Source organism: Aspergillus aculeatinus (assembly GCF_003184765.1).
Source record: "Aspergillus aculeatinus CBS 121060 unplaced genomic scaffold BO66scaffold_31, whole genome shotgun sequence".
Taxonomy (NCBI): Eukaryota; Fungi; Ascomycota; class Eurotiomycetes; order Eurotiales; family Aspergillaceae; genus Aspergillus; species Aspergillus aculeatinus.
Window position 1 is genome coordinate 364,336 of NW_020291500.1, and position 12,272 is coordinate 376,607.

A 12,272-nucleotide genomic window follows, 5' to 3' on the forward strand; every position below is an offset into this window, starting at 1 on the left:
CCCTTCCAAGACACATTGGCCGACCAAGGCTGTGTTCTGAAATTATGGTGCAGGTTCGCCAGAGACCGCCATCAAAATGAGCATGGATACAGTGTGCTAGAGGTCATGATCTGCGCAACAGCCTTCGCCACAAGTTAATGTATTTATGAGTTAGTCCTTTCTTGTCACCCATGTAGGTTAAGGGGCGAAACCCAGCGCCGTCTCTTGTCCCTCCCCGCTGTTGACTGCGTCTCGATGCATGCATACGAAACAATTATCATTGGATGCATCGAACGACTCTATATAAGCCACAATAGCATCGCCCTACATGCTAGCCTCCTGGTGTGGATGAAGTGGAGACTACCTGGCAATACGACGGGCTAAATGGCTGAAGCAGGATGGCCAGTCGGGAGTTAGACACCTATCAGGGGGCCCAGGGGCACCAGGTAATGACGGTGGTGGTGTTGTAGTGGTACTCTCATGGCCAAAGGAGGGTGAAGTAATCGGCACATGAGCATGTCAAGGGCGCCACACTGGTCAGGCCAGCGTTCCTCACTCGAATGGCCGATCAGAATGCGCATATATGTTCTTGGAAGTATGGTGTCACTGCGTTTGCTGGTCAGCCTGAAGACAGACTCGAACTGGGTGGACCACTGCAAGGTTGCATGTGTAGTACTCGCGTATCGCCTTGTAAAGATCGGTTGTGAAGCTGCCGACCTCGACATATGCAAGCCCCTGTAGGCAGCTTTAATTCGGGTTGGTTCAAATCACATAGTTCCTTCCACAATGTCTCGCCTCTGTGCAGTACGGACCGCAAGGGACCAGTGTGTCATTTTCTCGTAGATTCTCGCAGATTCTCGCAGTGGTCTCGCAGTGTTGATAGTACATGACGTCATATGGCAGAAAAGGCAAGTGGCGACGAGGAAGGCGGTGTGTTAGATAGGATTCTCATTTTGAAAGCCTGTCCGCTTACATGATCACTGGGCAGATTGGCAAGCCTCCTCATACTGTACACTGTACTGTCCTCATAACCTAACCTAATTTATGAGTGCTACTCATGATTGATTCGCATCTGTTGACTTACTGAGTGGGCATTGAAAGCTGGTTGCGCCTCAGTTGGCGCTGATTACCTCCCACCCGCTTCTGTAGTCTGTCCCTTACGGAGCAAATGAGTAGAGGCTCCTATCGGCAGATATAACTTAGGTTGCGCGTTCGCTAACGACTCGTGTCTGGCTTGTCGAGTGGCAAAGGCCTCATCGGATTTTATAGCACGCCAAAAAGATCATGCCATCATGAGTACATACCTCGGGCCATGTTGATTACCGCAAGCAGTCTACCCTACAACGGGATGGTCCAAATTCTCGCCTTGATCCAGTGCTTCGTTAGGACATTGATGGTTGAATAGAGGGACATTCAAATGTGTCCGGTGCATCTGGTCTCTCTCAGTGCAGTCACGATCCACATGAAGTGCAGCAGCACATACATAGAATGGCCTTATAAGACCTCGCTATTTGTGGCTTGCTGCCTGCTCTATCAAGCCGTCGTGGATTTCTAATTCATACGCCGTCACCATTGCTGCCCACGCAACTTGCAGCTCATGAAGGTCACCTGGGTGGAGATGGGGGCGGGTCCTTCTTTCATAGAGGCCAAATACAAGGGCTTTCGTTATCTGTAGACTTTCCGATGAATCAGTAAAGGGGGCTGAATCTCCTGCACATAACCGCTGCAGTATCGCTCAGGCAGACAAGTGTCAGCAGCTTCTGCAACAATGGCCCACTATACTCAAGTGATTAGAATGACTACTGCGCCTACACCGCATTCGCGAATGGTATACTTGCATTCCTCAATTGAGGGCAGATAAGCCTTCCACATCAGCAGAAAGCACACGCAGTAGGAGGCGGGGGAGCCCTGGAGACAAGACTCTTGTTTCGACGGTATGAGTAAGAGAGATGAATGAATTTACACACAGAAAAAAGCAACAGAAGATCTTAGTGAGTAAGAGAGAGCGAGTGCGCGAGGCGAGGGAAGTCGAGAAATTCATCAGTGATCGTTTGGCCCAGTGCCCACTGTTCTCGAAAACACGAAGATTCAACGCAACTCGAAGGTTTTTTTTATTTTTTTTTTATTTTCTTTTAGTTTTTTTTTTTCAAGAGGGGAGAAAGCAATCATCTCGGAAATACTAGATGCAAGGGTGTGGGGGGGAGGGGATGAGGGGCGGTGGAAGAACATGCCATAGCAACACTACTACTGTAACTTTCCAACATTGGAGTGAAGTTTGAAGTGAAGTGCACTTACTAGGTACTCTGTAAGGTACTCGTTTGGAAGGCAGATAGACAATTTCCTCCAACGGTAAGGTAGCAAAGGTATCCATGATCTACCTACCTACATGAGTATGACCACGTACTTCTAGGTACAGTACCTACAATCTCACAGCACGAAGTGGGGATCAGCCACACTAATGGTGAAGATTAGGGATTGGTCGAAAGTATTGCCGGAAAAGAATGGGATGAGGTTGAAGTGGTCCAAAATTGATTGGCTGGCATTGCATCCGGTGCCCAAGTGGCCTGTGGATCCTCCTCATCCATTGCTAGTCCCTCAGAATCCACGGACCGCGGTAAGGTTAGGTTCCAGTTTTGTTGGCGTGCCTCTCGGTCCGTACTTTAGTGGTAAGTTAGCGGCTTAGGTCACCAAGTGACCTGCACATGTGCTCTACTGTACTACTGTGTACTGAGTACCAGCGGTTTTCAACTCATGAAATCAGTTGCCAGCCACTACTCCCACATGGACTATCTATCGCTCTGATACTTGGATTTGAAGTAATACACCAAGATCTTTTGAAAATTCCGTTTGTGTGTTGAGGGTGTATGCCTGCGAAGAAAGGCACTCCCGTCTTGTAAATATAAATCTAACAGTAGTATCTACTTATTGTCCTAGTAAAAGTGCTGCTGCTGCATGAAGCCTACCGGATAACGGATAAGTTACAAGTAACTACAGGTAACTTATTTTGTGTCCTGAGCTGGGTTTCCAGTTGGAGAACGATCGGGCCCTAGTGGGAATGCACTGGGACCACCACCCGCCCTAGACTAGGGAGTAGGTACAGTGTAGTACCTAACTTACTATACTCCCCTCGTAGACTGCTAGCTGTCTGTTAGTCAATTCCGCAGTTTCCTCCTCCCACTTATCCATCCTTCCCGCAGCGAACGTCAACCTGAACTACAATTTTAATGTACTGGCACTAATGGGTAGCTGCACGAATTTTCTGTGTCTCGTCTCCGCCCCTTTCTCCGGCAATCATGCAATCGTTGAAACTCCATAGCCCTGATGCTCTCTCCACTCAACTAGCTTGAACCTGATAACTTGTCCCCGGCGCGGTAACATCTAGACTTTGAATTTGACCCGATGAGCTCCTTCGCCAATTGCTGCATGTAATCCGGCGGCGGCGGCGGGAGTCCAGATCCATCCATCCTACTCGTAGCACGGAGACGACGGAATTGCTTGCTCAATTACTAACTGGAACTCATCGTTTGGAGTTTTTTCCAGTCTGAAATCTCACTGGGTCAAACATCTCTGTACTATCGAATCGCAGTTATCGAACTCTGGCGAGATCTCCACCCTCGCTTTTTTTTTCATGCCCCCCGTTTAGAGGTCTGAATAACTTGTACCAGATCTCTCCGTTCCAAGCTGGAACGTTCGTGATTAAGCAGAAGGAATGTCTACCTTGGATTATGAAAATGTGTTTCATAAGATCAACCTAAACGGGTATGAAAAAAAAGGAATCTCTAGGCCCTAAAAACCCGACACACTGTTACCTCGTCACCCAGGCCCCATTTCACACTTTACGGCGGCTTTCTTTTAACGTCGGCGGCAAACTAGCCTGTCGGTTAGCGGTCCTTTCCATAGAAGACGCGCGCGCGGGGGGGGGGAGGATGGTAATTTGGGACACGAGAGAAGGCAGGCGGGGAGAGGGAAAGGAGGGAGCGGGTAGAGCAAGAGCGCAAAGCGGAAAGAAATACCTTCTTTCCTTTTCGGCAAAAACGATCGACCTCACACTCGAACCCGATTGTGACCATGCTCCATGCCGACATTATAAGGGCAAATGATACTCGACTCACTACTCATCTGCGAGCATATACCCATAATTACGCGAAGATCATCGCGCTCATCAAACCGGCAACGCCGCAATATTATCATAATCATCATTATCATCATTATCGTCATCATCATCCTGATTTTCTCCCCACTGACCTTACTCCGAGGTCATGTCTTATGCTCACCGGATTGGGTCACTGTGTAGATCACCTTCACTATGGAGATATAAAAACTGCCTGCAGCTGTCAATCCCTTGTGGTTCAGTGCCACGCATACGCCTCGGGTTGGGGACCCATTCAAAGCCCTGACCAATGCGTATAGAGCGCACTCCTGATTTGCCACCTTCATGGAACGACGCTCCTCGATCGATGAAATGACCCCCCTGGGTGGGTTCGATTGCTCATGGAATCCTCGGAAATAGAGCGAGCCCTGCTTCAAGCTGTCATGAGGGAGGGAAAAAATCCCATCGAATTATCTGACTGGGTCAGGGACATAACAGCGGTACCCAATCACGAACAGTTGGAGAAGCCATCGATGCTATCGATGCCAAAGTCCTCCCAGCCACTACGTACCTGGCTGATCCTAGACTATCTATTCTTGTCCTCCAGCAACCCACGGAACGTCGGATGTGGCCGATTCGGTTCTGACATCCTGGTCTTTTATGATGGCTTGGAAGATTATTGAACGAGTTGTCTCCCATCTCTCGGACGGCCTGCGACCCTCAAGCCTGGCGGTGTCCGAACCCTCCACTCTGTTCTCCCGCTTTCGCGATTCTTCTTTTTAGTTCCTTGCTATATATTTATCTATGTTCGATCGACGTCTGCCGCAACGCCATACAATTCGGTTTCGATCATTCTTCGCAAGATACAGTGCGAAAAGGGCGCAGACAGACAGCCAGGCAGGCAAGAAACAGCCCAGCCTGTAAATCGCATCCGTAAATACAAAAGGGATTGGATCTTGCTGCTCATGTTTTCTCTCGTTTGAATTCCGTAAGTCACGGAATCGGTGACACTGGCTTCTTCTACTCCTTCAACACCGCTGTCTACTGAGGGATAAGAAGCAACATTTCGTGTCAGTCAAACCTGCCATGCTCAGTATTAGGATCGAGCTTGTCGATCCTCTGTGAGAGCTGATTGGGCCTCGCTCATGAATTGCTAAAACGTTGAAGCAAGGCCCGATCCGAATCGAAGCACCCGATTTTAAGCTGTGGATATCCCCCTTAGACTGGAGGCAGCCACAGCCACCAAATCCCAAGAGGGAAGGGCGAGAAGGAAACATCCCGTTCATTCACTCACTCACTCACTCACTCACTCACTCACTCACCTCACTTAAGGAGAAGACTGACCGAGTGGAGGGCGAGAGAGTCCGGCTCATCGGTCCCCTCTTGTCGTTGTCGCGGCCCCCGGGGGCGCCACTTTAAGGCAGAGGGAGAGAAAAGACCCTCGCCGCTATATACACAGGCCCCCGTCCTTTGCTTCATTTCCGTTCGGAATAGCCTTCTGTGCATTACCCACCTGCCCTGTGCAGGAGTTGCCCTTCCGAGCTCTGACGGTCAGAAGATCCGTTAGATTGCCCAGGGCTCTGCTAACCTGGTTGGTTTGAGGGCCATTCCTTCTCCATACCTAGTCTCCGCTTCGGTCTTTGGGCTACACTGTGTCTACACAAGGGCTCTTCTTGATGATCGTGATTATTTCTTCCGTTCACCGACACCGAGCCTGCCAACTGTTCAATGGCAAGTACCGTTGTTTCTCTTCTTGTTACTGTCCAATATCAGACAATCCAATGCTTAATACCGGAAGATACACTTTTTTTTATCGTTTCTTCACCCTGTTAGCTGCACACACCCTTTCGGCTTCGCACCTTTCCTTCCCCCTCACTATTCTCCACCAAGAGTACGTTCACTTGACTCCTGCTGTTGTCTTTACTCTTTATCTCGGGGCTCGGTTTGCTGGAGGTTTTAAGCCGATGATCTCCAGATATGAATTGTTTTGGTTCTGGATTCTTTCCTTCCCCTCCATCTTTAGTGTTGGGCTGCTTCCCCTTCCCCGTCCTTTGGCCGCCCCCCCCCCCATCTAATCGCGTTTTCAATTGAAATCCCTCCCCTTTCCCGCTTCCCAATCAGGACCGGCGGCATTTGCGCGTCAGCCAGTCAATCCTGATGAGCCTCAAACCATCCGCCGCTTCTTCCACCCTTTGAGTTACGACCCGTTCCAGCTCTAGTTCTAGCTGGAGCTTGGGGGATGGAATGACCTCAACAAAGATGACCTTGGTGGCTGCGGTCCTGAACATATTTGTGGGCCACCACATACTCTACTTTCTTTGATCTTCGTGGGAAGCAACGAATCTTCTGCTTTGGCATGATACAAGGTAGTCACTAAACTACGGGCTGGTGCCCTCTGCCTGTCCAGTGTCCACGGCAACATTTACCCCCCCCTTCCCCGGGCAGAGATGTGGCCTACTCTACTGAATGTGGGAGGCCAACTTCTTGCAAGTGCCTGCCGTCTACTCGCCTTACCCTTTTCTTTCCTCCCTTTATGGTCGTTCACCTATACCCCATTTTCTATTCCCCCTACTTCCGCCTATGAGATGGCCTCCAATCTTGCAGGTTCCTCATACCCTACCTGACCCATCTCTTACTACTTCCACCTCGACGCTTAGTCTGTTCTCCACCCTACTTGTGAGGCTGCTCTGAGATTCGTGCATGACTTTTGACAATGTGGCTCTGTGGCTCCTTGTCGTTTGGTCATACAGCTGGAGTGTCCTCTTTCAGGGTATTACGCCCATGTGGCAGATCGGGCCACCCTTATTCTTCCGCAAAAAATCTGTCGGCGTCCAAGTATTCGGATTAACTTACATCTTTTTTTCTTTTCCATCCCCCCCCCTCCTCTCAATTTCCTCACTGAGCCCGGCATCGAATGCCTATTATTGGCACAAATTTTTGGTGCGTGTGTGTGTGCGTGCGTGGGCTAGATCTATTCCTTTCAACATTGTGTTGTGGTAGCCTTCCCACTAACCACTACACTAATGTGCATGTCCTCCTTCTAAGCCAGAGTTAGAGATTTCCTAGCTTGGTATTCATTGAAAGTTGTTCTGTTGTTGCGCGGATAGTTACATATGTCCGTCTGTTTCCTCCTCGCTACCCAACTCATCTGTGCCTCCCAGAAGTTTACGCGTCTGAAGATTTGTGTATTTCAAGACTCGTTTTAAAAATTCTAACCGGCGTTAATGACACAGAAAAGCCTCTTGTCGGTCATCAAGCAACCTTTGAGCAAGCCCGTAAGACGTGTTGGTAGCTTACAGGTCCTGGGGAAGGTATGTGACAGATTGCCCTTTTGCCTTTACCGACCACCCCTCTCTAATGCATAGAGATCATACTCATACAGTGAGGCTTGCCGTTCCGGTGGTCATTCTCAGCCTGTATTATTCTACCATGCCTAACTCAAGTGATTGCGCTCCAATGGCCCAGTCAAACGCCACACTGGAAGTTGCAGATGTCACTAAACCACCGGCATCTTCGGGAAAAGGCAACGAAGCAGAAATTGCTTATCGACCACCGGGTAAGTCTTTCTCAAGTTCTGTCGTCCACTTTTTCTTAATGAGTCAGAAGGGGAAAGAGTAAGGATATGAAATCGGAGAGAGCAAACAGCAAGAATTGGATCTTCTTAGGATCTTAGATTGACCTCCTCGTCAGGTTCATCCCGCTTCAGCCAGGCTGCTCAGACTGATAATAAACATTCGCATTCTGATGGGCATGCCTACGCATCCTTCTGTGCACCCGGGAATTTACACTCGGATTCGAATATAAGTGGTTCGAGATCAGTTCTACCAGCTTACCAACTTCACCCTATTCTTTACGAGCAACATCCTATGCAACAACAATTCATCCCCACGGTCCTTCCTCACGGGGTAGTTTACCCTATACATGCATTGTCGTCCTATGCTCCAGCGACAATGAACGCGAACATGGCATTCGGTGCCCCGTTCCCATTTTATGCGCCGTATGTTCAGCAGCACCAGCAGCACCAGCAGCAGGACCCGAATGTCCAACATAGCAATCCCGGGTACCAGCCGTTGGCACCTAACTCGTCAAGCCACTTAAAAGTCCATACCCCCAGTCAGGCACCGTATTCCCAGGGATATTATCCGCAGACCTCGAGCGCAACGGCACCTAAACCTAGTCCCGCGCCGCCAAGTATGTCGGTTTCCAATCACCGGCCACTGCGCGGTCATATTGTCAAGACGGCCACCGATTTGGATAGGGAAAGCAGACACAGCAACACGGACTATGACGTCTCGAAAACAATAGTGGACGGTTCCACGCCTATGCGTTCCCATCATTCCTCGACCGGTAGGTTGGCAGCAACACTCCATGCCAGACTAAACCGAATCAAGTGGGTATAGCGGGGGCTAATCCTAGCAGATGCAGCCTCGCGTTCGTCCCAGTCGCCCGGGCCAAACACGTTGCGTGGACCTTTAAGGAAGCCCAAGCAGTCGGGTCATGCTTTGTGGGTTGGCAATCTGCCTCCCGCAACCAATATTATGGACTTGAAAGATCACTTCTCCCAGGAGGCTACGAAGGAGCTGGTAAGCGTCTTTCTTATCTCCAAGAGTAATTGTGCCTTTATCAATTACAAAACGGCCGCTGCGTGCGCTGCTGCTCTGTCAAGATTCAATGATTCTAGGTTCCATGGCGCACGCCTTGTTTGCCGACTGCGGCACGGAACCATACTAGCCAGCTCGAGTCATGAAGCCATAGGGTCTGCTACACCCTCGCCATCTCAAGACCAGAGCGATAGCAAGCAATTGATGATTAACGATGATACGGAGTCGGTTGCATACCGGAAATTCGGATATAACAGACGCTCAAGTGCCCGGATGACGAGCAGATACTTCGTTGTCAAGAGCTTGACCGTGGAGGATTTGGAACACAGTCGACAAACCAACATCTGGGCTACACAAACTCACAATGAGGATCAATTGAATCAAGCCTATGAGGTGAGAACATTACCGAACCAAGGGAGAGTTGGGGCAGGAATATTCCCAAATCGATATTTGTCTGACAACCTCGATTAGAACGCAGATGATGTTTACCTGATCTTCTCTGCTAATAAGTCTGGTGAATACTACGGATACGCTCGTATGATGTCACCCATACAGGACGATGAGCGCTTAGCAATAGAGGTACCACCGCGACCCAATAACATGCCGAATCTAGAAGAACCAGACATTACTCCTACACCAGCAACGTCGACTGCCGCCAAGGGACGAGTCATCAATGACTCTATACGAGGGACTATATTCTGGGAGGCGGAGTCATCCGAGGATGAGGGCGACATGAAAGCCGACAGAGCAGGTACACAGACGGAGGATACCAGTGGGCTGAGCCCACAGTTGATCGGAAAACCATTCAGGATACGATGGCTATCGGGCACCCGGGTTCCATTTCACCGTACCAGGGGATTACGGAATCCGTGGAATGCGAATCGAGAAGTCAAGATAGCCCGTGATGGAACCGAGATCGAACCGGGGGTGGGATGGAAACTCGTACAGTTATTTCATTCTAATGCCCAAGAGTGAGGGAGTGGATCGATTGTCGAAGTGTCAGGGGACAGAAAGAAAACAACAGAGTTGGATAATGGAAGAATAAATATACAAGTGAGCGGATCAAATTATGCCCCGCAGAATGAGTCAAAGCATCGCAGGCACACAGGCACGCAGGCAGAGCGAAAGCTGATAGGGGACTGCTTCATTATGGGAACCGGCAAGCGGTCCTTTACACCTCTGTTGTACACCACGCCCACTTCTCGAGTCCGAATATGTCGACATTGTACATTGTAGAGGGGGAAGGGTCTTTTACTGTAGGTGGTTGGTGGTAAATTTATCAGTATCACAGTGACCAAATCGCTCTCGGATCTTCCAGGGGATAAATAGATATATCTCAGCATTTGGATGGATGATTGTACAGTAATACTCAGCTGGTCAGTACTTACATCATGGATAGTAACTTGACTTAACTTACCATGGATGCACTAAACCAATGATGAATCATCGACCCCAGCCAACTGGGTAGTTCAGGTTAGTTAGATTAGTAGACGGAAAGGGCTAGACCGCTTTTCTATTTTGTGGGGTAAGAAGCAAACCAAGCAACCTGCAGTCAGTCAGTAACGTTAGTACTTCCGTAACTTAACTACCTAAGGACTAGTTAAGGTATGTGGGATTAACTACACCGTAACTACTTCGTACCGTACATACGTAAGTAGGAGGTAGTTACTATTCCATTCATCCATCCATCCATCTTCCTATCTAATATTTTCCCACCGCTCTTGATTTCCTCCTCCTCCTCTTCCTCTTCCTCCGCCTCCTCCGCCTCTTCTCTCCCTCCCTCCTTCCTTCCTTCTTTCACTCCTCAGAAGGTTCCTTCCTATCCTTCCTAATCCATCACCTCTTCTTCCCTATTATCTCTATCATTCTTTCATCCATCCCCATCATCCCAAATCTCCATTTCATCTCCATTTCATCGCCATTGTATCGATTTAACCTTCTTCTCCTTCCTTTCCCTCTCCCTACCCTTAAACTTTAGGACCTCACGACCTCGCTTATCCCTTCTTCTCCCCTCTTCTCTCTCCTTTTATCTCACCATCCCACCTCTTGCCTGTTCGGAACATTTGCAGACTGTTTCTCGGCCGGGCTTCGCTTGGACCGGTGAGTTTGAACAATTGGTCTCAACGCTTTACTTCTGCCCCTGCCCCTATCGTGCAACCTTCCATTATCCCTTGGTCAAGCCCATGCCATCCCATCTCATGAACCTCTCCCCATCATGACACCTCATCTGGCGTCGCCACCGCCACTCGTCGAGTCTCAGTGATCCTGGGATGTTCTTCAAAATCAGCATAACGTGCCGGTGGGTCAACTGATGTATGCTGATTTGCTCCAGTTCACTTCCTACGTTCTCCTCGTGTGGTCGTGAGGCTGTTCAGCCCAGAGCGGTACCGAGAGCGGTTCCCAGCCTGAGTCAAGCTATATCGTCCACAGCAAGTTATCACCTGAGCGAGGGCTTCTGCTGAAGTTAGGAAACCTTAACTTACTCTTTCCCCAAACGCACCGTGCTTCTCCGCATACGGCGTTGCTCGTTCTCATCCCTTTCCCCCTCCCCCCCTCTCACTTACGATATCTTCTTCGAATGGTTTTCCCATCGCTTTGATCCATGTGATTAAGATATAACTTTCGCTATCTCCTTATTGGTCAATTCACGCGCGTCTTGGCATCATGTCAAATGAACGTTCAACCGACCCTATCTCGGTCCCATCTTCTTCTGCGCACCGACGCCGAGCATCCTTGGCCTCAGGCCTCTCCTTTGCGGATTATCTATCTAGGTCCGGCAGCCAGGGACATGCTGCGGGCGCACCCACGGGCTCTATGGATAGTTCAGTGGGTAATGCACCACCCAGTCAAGGTCGACGACTGTCCATCACCACCTTGGGGCTCGCTGGATCTCCGAATCAATCGTCTCCATGGGGAAGCAAAAGCATGCGGCATGGCAGCATTTCCAGCTCAGTTGGATCCGGTTCGGCAAATCTAGAAGACGCTGTCGTTGAAGACAGTGAGAGTGGCGGACCATCTAGCGCCGCTCCTCACTCTCCATTCGCGCGACGTCTTTCTTTTGGCGCGCAAGCGCTACGAGATGCTCGTGCTGGCAGCATTAGCAACGGTAGATATTCCCCCCCTGGGATTCCTGCGTCTAGCAGACGACGTTTACCGCCTACATGTAGCAAAAGCTCCCATAGCCCCACAGAGTCAACTGTTGCAAGTACAAATGTTGTTCTTCCCGAGATCGAGATGTCTAACGTGGCTTGGAGACAAATAGGCGAAGGCTTCAACTGGTCTGAAGCCCTGCGAACCCGGGCCGAGCGTGCCCCATCCTTGGGAATAACTTCGCCCAACACGCCTCAAACCCAGCTCTTAAGCGGCTCAGGCCAGCAATGTCACCACCAGCGGGCTACCTCGATTGCTTCGATGGAGCAACCGACTCGCGAAATTCCCAAGCAACCCAAACAGAACAAGCCTGACTTTTTTCAGGAGAAGATTCTTCGCGGCGATTTCATGGATTAATGGGACCATTTTGCTCCACACTTCAATTCGAGCCTGCTACTGCCCCCCAATTGTAGTCGACGTTTGATGTCTTCAGAGCAGAGGTTCAGGATTTG

At 49.8% G+C, this 12,272-nt stretch overlaps 3 protein-coding genes across 3 annotated transcripts; all 3 read left to right on the forward strand.

Annotated features, from left to right (window-relative positions):
- Nucleotides 1-3,884: 3,884 nt before the first annotated feature.
- On the forward strand, nt 3,885-4,471 carry BO66DRAFT_120198 (uncharacterized protein). Its single transcript, XM_025641899.1, has one exon. The coding sequence runs from the start codon at nt 4,048-4,050 to the stop codon at nt 4,387-4,389; it is 342 nt and encodes a 113-aa protein (XP_025502844.1). The 5' UTR covers nt 3,885-4,047; the 3' UTR covers nt 4,390-4,471.
- A 2,777-nt stretch (nt 4,472-7,248) lies between these two features.
- BO66DRAFT_120210 (putative YT521-B-like splicing factor) lies at nt 7,249-9,691 on the forward strand. The gene is made up of 5 exons (XM_025641900.1): nt 7,249-7,380; nt 7,452-7,625; nt 7,760-8,416; nt 8,489-9,063; nt 9,142-9,691. Exons 2-5 carry the CDS (start codon nt 7,499-7,501, stop codon nt 9,643-9,645), a joined length of 1,863 nt encoding a protein of 620 aa, XP_025502845.1. The 5' UTR covers nt 7,249-7,380; nt 7,452-7,498; the 3' UTR covers nt 9,646-9,691.
- A 1,643-nt stretch (nt 9,692-11,334) lies between these two features.
- BO66DRAFT_325831 (uncharacterized protein) lies at nt 11,335-12,177 on the forward strand (the record flags this gene model as incomplete). The annotated part of the gene is made up of 2 exons (XM_025643877.1): nt 11,335-11,875; nt 11,933-12,177. 2 exons carry the CDS (start codon nt 11,335-11,337, stop codon nt 12,175-12,177), a joined length of 786 nt encoding a protein of 261 aa, XP_025502846.1.
- Nucleotides 12,178-12,272: the final 95 nt, after the last annotated feature.